The 3,108-nt window shown below is 33.8% G+C and overlaps 1 protein-coding gene across 1 annotated transcript; it reads left to right on the plus strand.

Annotated features, from left to right (window-relative positions):
* Positions 1 to 7: 7 nt before the first annotated feature.
* LOC112093601 (probable LRR receptor-like serine/threonine-protein kinase At1g53440) lies at positions 8 to 2,967 on the plus strand (the record flags this gene model as incomplete). The annotated part of the gene is made up of 11 exons (XM_024172385.1): positions 8 to 65; positions 173 to 244; positions 692 to 763; positions 875 to 946; positions 1,033 to 1,104; positions 1,483 to 1,557; positions 1,659 to 1,724; positions 2,107 to 2,166; positions 2,324 to 2,362; positions 2,460 to 2,503; positions 2,609 to 2,967. Coding segments are annotated over exons 3-11 (855 nt in total), but the record flags the coding sequence as incomplete, so codon positions are not given.
* Between the last annotated feature and the right edge of the window lie 141 nt (positions 2,968 to 3,108).

Below are 3,108 nucleotides of genomic sequence, written 5' to 3' on the forward strand. Positions count from 1 at the left end.
TCCGCAAACAATTTTACAGGGACAATACCAGAAACATTTGGAAATTTAAAGAACTTAACCGATTTGTAAGTGGTGCAATTTTTTATTGTCTCTATTTCTTCTTTTTTTTTTTCTTTTTCTTTTTTGAGTTTAGAGATTTATCATCCTTATTTTACTCTTTTACTACCTGCAGTAGGATAGATGGTAGCAGAATATCAGGAAGGATACCTAGTTTCATTGGGAACTGGACCAATCTTGGAAGGCTGTGAGTACTGCACTTTCACCTTTTATCTTCCTTCTTTTCTATCTCCAAAAAGTGTTTGCAAAAATTGCTTGATTTAATCTCATATGTACCCTTAAATTTTAGAGTCTATCTTAATTTTATCTTTAAATTTTAAAACTCTCACTTCATTTATTAAATTAAGAATTAGTCCAACTTATCTTTTTTTTTGTTAGAATTATTGTTAAAAGCAAACGCAAAATAAGGAGAGTTAAGTGTGATTATATATTTTTTATTATTTGTCTTATCTCATTTTTTCCCGTCAGTTTTTAACATAAACTATAATATAGGAGATTAAATGAGACTAATTTAAAATTTCATAGGTAAAGCGGGAGTTTTTATAATTAAAAAAAGTGGAAATGAGATTTAAAGGGTACTGGTGATAATAATCATTTTCTACTTTTATGATGTGAGAGTACAAATTTGTTGCAGGGATATGCAAGGCACATCCATGGAGGGCCCTATTCCTTCAACCATATCACTTTTGAGAAACTTAACTGAATTGTGAGAGCCTGTTTTTCTATCAAAAAATCATATTTACTTGTGGTTTAGTTAATTAGTTAGATGAAAAAAGTTTTAATAGTGTAACCGTTGAATTATCGGCTTCGTTACCAGGAGGATTTCGGATTTGAGCGGATCAAGCTCAAGTTTCCCGGATTTGCAGGACTTGAATCTTTTGAAAATATTGTGAGTTCAATGTAACTTAATTATGTGCTGCAACTTACTATCTCCATGGTTCTCTAGGACTTACTGAGTTCATGTTTGTGATTCAGGATATTGAGGAATTGCTTAATTAGTGATGAAATTCCGTCCTACATTGGAGATTTGACAAGCTTGAAAACATTGTGAGTGCCTAAAACTTTTTAAGTAGTGATAGGGTATAAACGGTTAATTTTTATAAATTTAATTCGCGTTTAATTAAAGATACTTATTGGTTTTCCTTTGTGTATTCTAAAACTTGTAAAGAAGCTCATTTCTTTGAAAAACAGGATCAATTAGCATTGCCTTCTAGGAGGGTGTAATTGTTAAATATTAACTGTATTTGATGTCAGTGTTCTTTATTTACAATTGACTACATTTTAGAGTATGAAAAGTGAAAGGAAAAAAAATGTTTTTAAAACAAGATGGAGCTATTTCTATATATAATTAATTTGATTGTGCTGTATTCTGTAATTCATGGTGAGAAACTACTAATATATGCCTGAATTGGACATTGGTTTTAGAGACCTGAGTTTCAACAAAATTACCGGTCAAATTCCGCAGACAATGCAGAGTATCACTAAAAATCTAGACTTCGTGTAAGTTGATTACTATTAGAGCATTGGTTTAACTATTTCAAGTGACCAAGACGTATTATTTTGTTTTGAGAAAAGAGCTTACTATTGTTCTATGAATGTAGGTTTTTCACCAACAACTCGCTGACCGGAGAAGTACCAGATTGGATCATGAATACACAAAATAAATTGTTAGTATATTGAGCTAGCTACTTATTCCTATGATCTTTGTTTCATTTAGCTCTCAAGCTATCTATACACTGCATTTTCACAATCGCCTATAATGTTTTTTCTGCACTCGAGAGGTTAAATTTAACGGCGGAACTATGATTTGTATCCCGAAATTTTGGAATGTGCATGCATCCAATTTTTCTACCATGGATGATGAAAAGACACAATCTGATAAAAGCGGAAAAAGGTTATAATGGATGAGATCATTTTTAAGCCTCATTCAATGGATGAGATTTGGGCGTTACATCACAAAAAAAATAGGATGAACTGTAGCCTTACCTAAAATTTTATGTCTTGTTTACCTTTCTGCGGCCTATCAAATTCCATGACTTTCATTTGCAGTGATTTGTCTTACAACAATTTCACGAGGTCATCTCAACTTAGTTGCTCGAGTTTGTCTGTGTAAGTTTTCATCAATATATCTCTCTCTCCTGATATAAAATAGTGCAACCATTTGTGTTCTTCGAATTCAATATATACTTCAGCTAGCTTTTCTGATAAAAGGATCTATGTGTAATTGTTGCGTTAGCAATTTATTAACATATTAATTTTTGAACAGGAATCTAGTTTCTAGTTACTCATCTTCAGAGGGCCAGTCGTAAGTTCTTTCCTCATTATGACTTTCAACTATGATTCATTTTACCACACTATATCGTATGACTCGTGAATGACTAAGAAATGATTTCAATAACTAGATGGTGCTTGAAGAAGGATCTCCCTTGCTCCGGAAAACCACAACGTAAGGACGAATTTTAACCATCTTGTTCATTCATGAACTTGGAAAAGTAACAAGTTAAGATTCAGGTGGATGTCATACTGAGTTTAATGCGTGTTGTACCTGTAGATCATTCTTTGTTTATCAATTGTGGAGGGACGAAATTGGAACATGACGGCAATGAATACGAGGAGGACCTAACCGATGGGGGCGCTGCGCACTTCGTTTCTTCAGCAGAAAAATGGGCATATAGTAGTACAGGGGTTTACATGGGAAAATCTGATGCACCATACAGAGCAACTTTTGCAAATGAGACTAAACCGCAGTTTTATCAATCAGCCCGCCTTTCCCCTCTATCACTCAAGTATTATGGCCTTTGCTTGCGTGAGGGCAGTTACAAAGTGCAGCTTCACTTTGCTGAAATCATGTATTCTGATAACCAGACATTTACTAGTCTTGGCAGGCGCATATTCGATGTCTCAATTCAAGTGAGTGAAAGTAGATCTACATCATTAGAAGTGTATTTAGCACGCATGCCCCCTAAACTTTTTTCCGATTGGCAAGTTACCCCCGTAAAATTTACATTTTCGCAAGTTATCCCTTAATTTAACAAAGTAATGTGGATTGTC

The sequence above is a fragment of the Morus notabilis genome, unplaced genomic scaffold, assembly GCF_000414095.1.
Source record: "Morus notabilis unplaced genomic scaffold, ASM41409v2 Scaffold9247, whole genome shotgun sequence".
Lineage (NCBI taxonomy): Eukaryota > Viridiplantae > Streptophyta > Magnoliopsida > Rosales > Moraceae > Morus > Morus notabilis.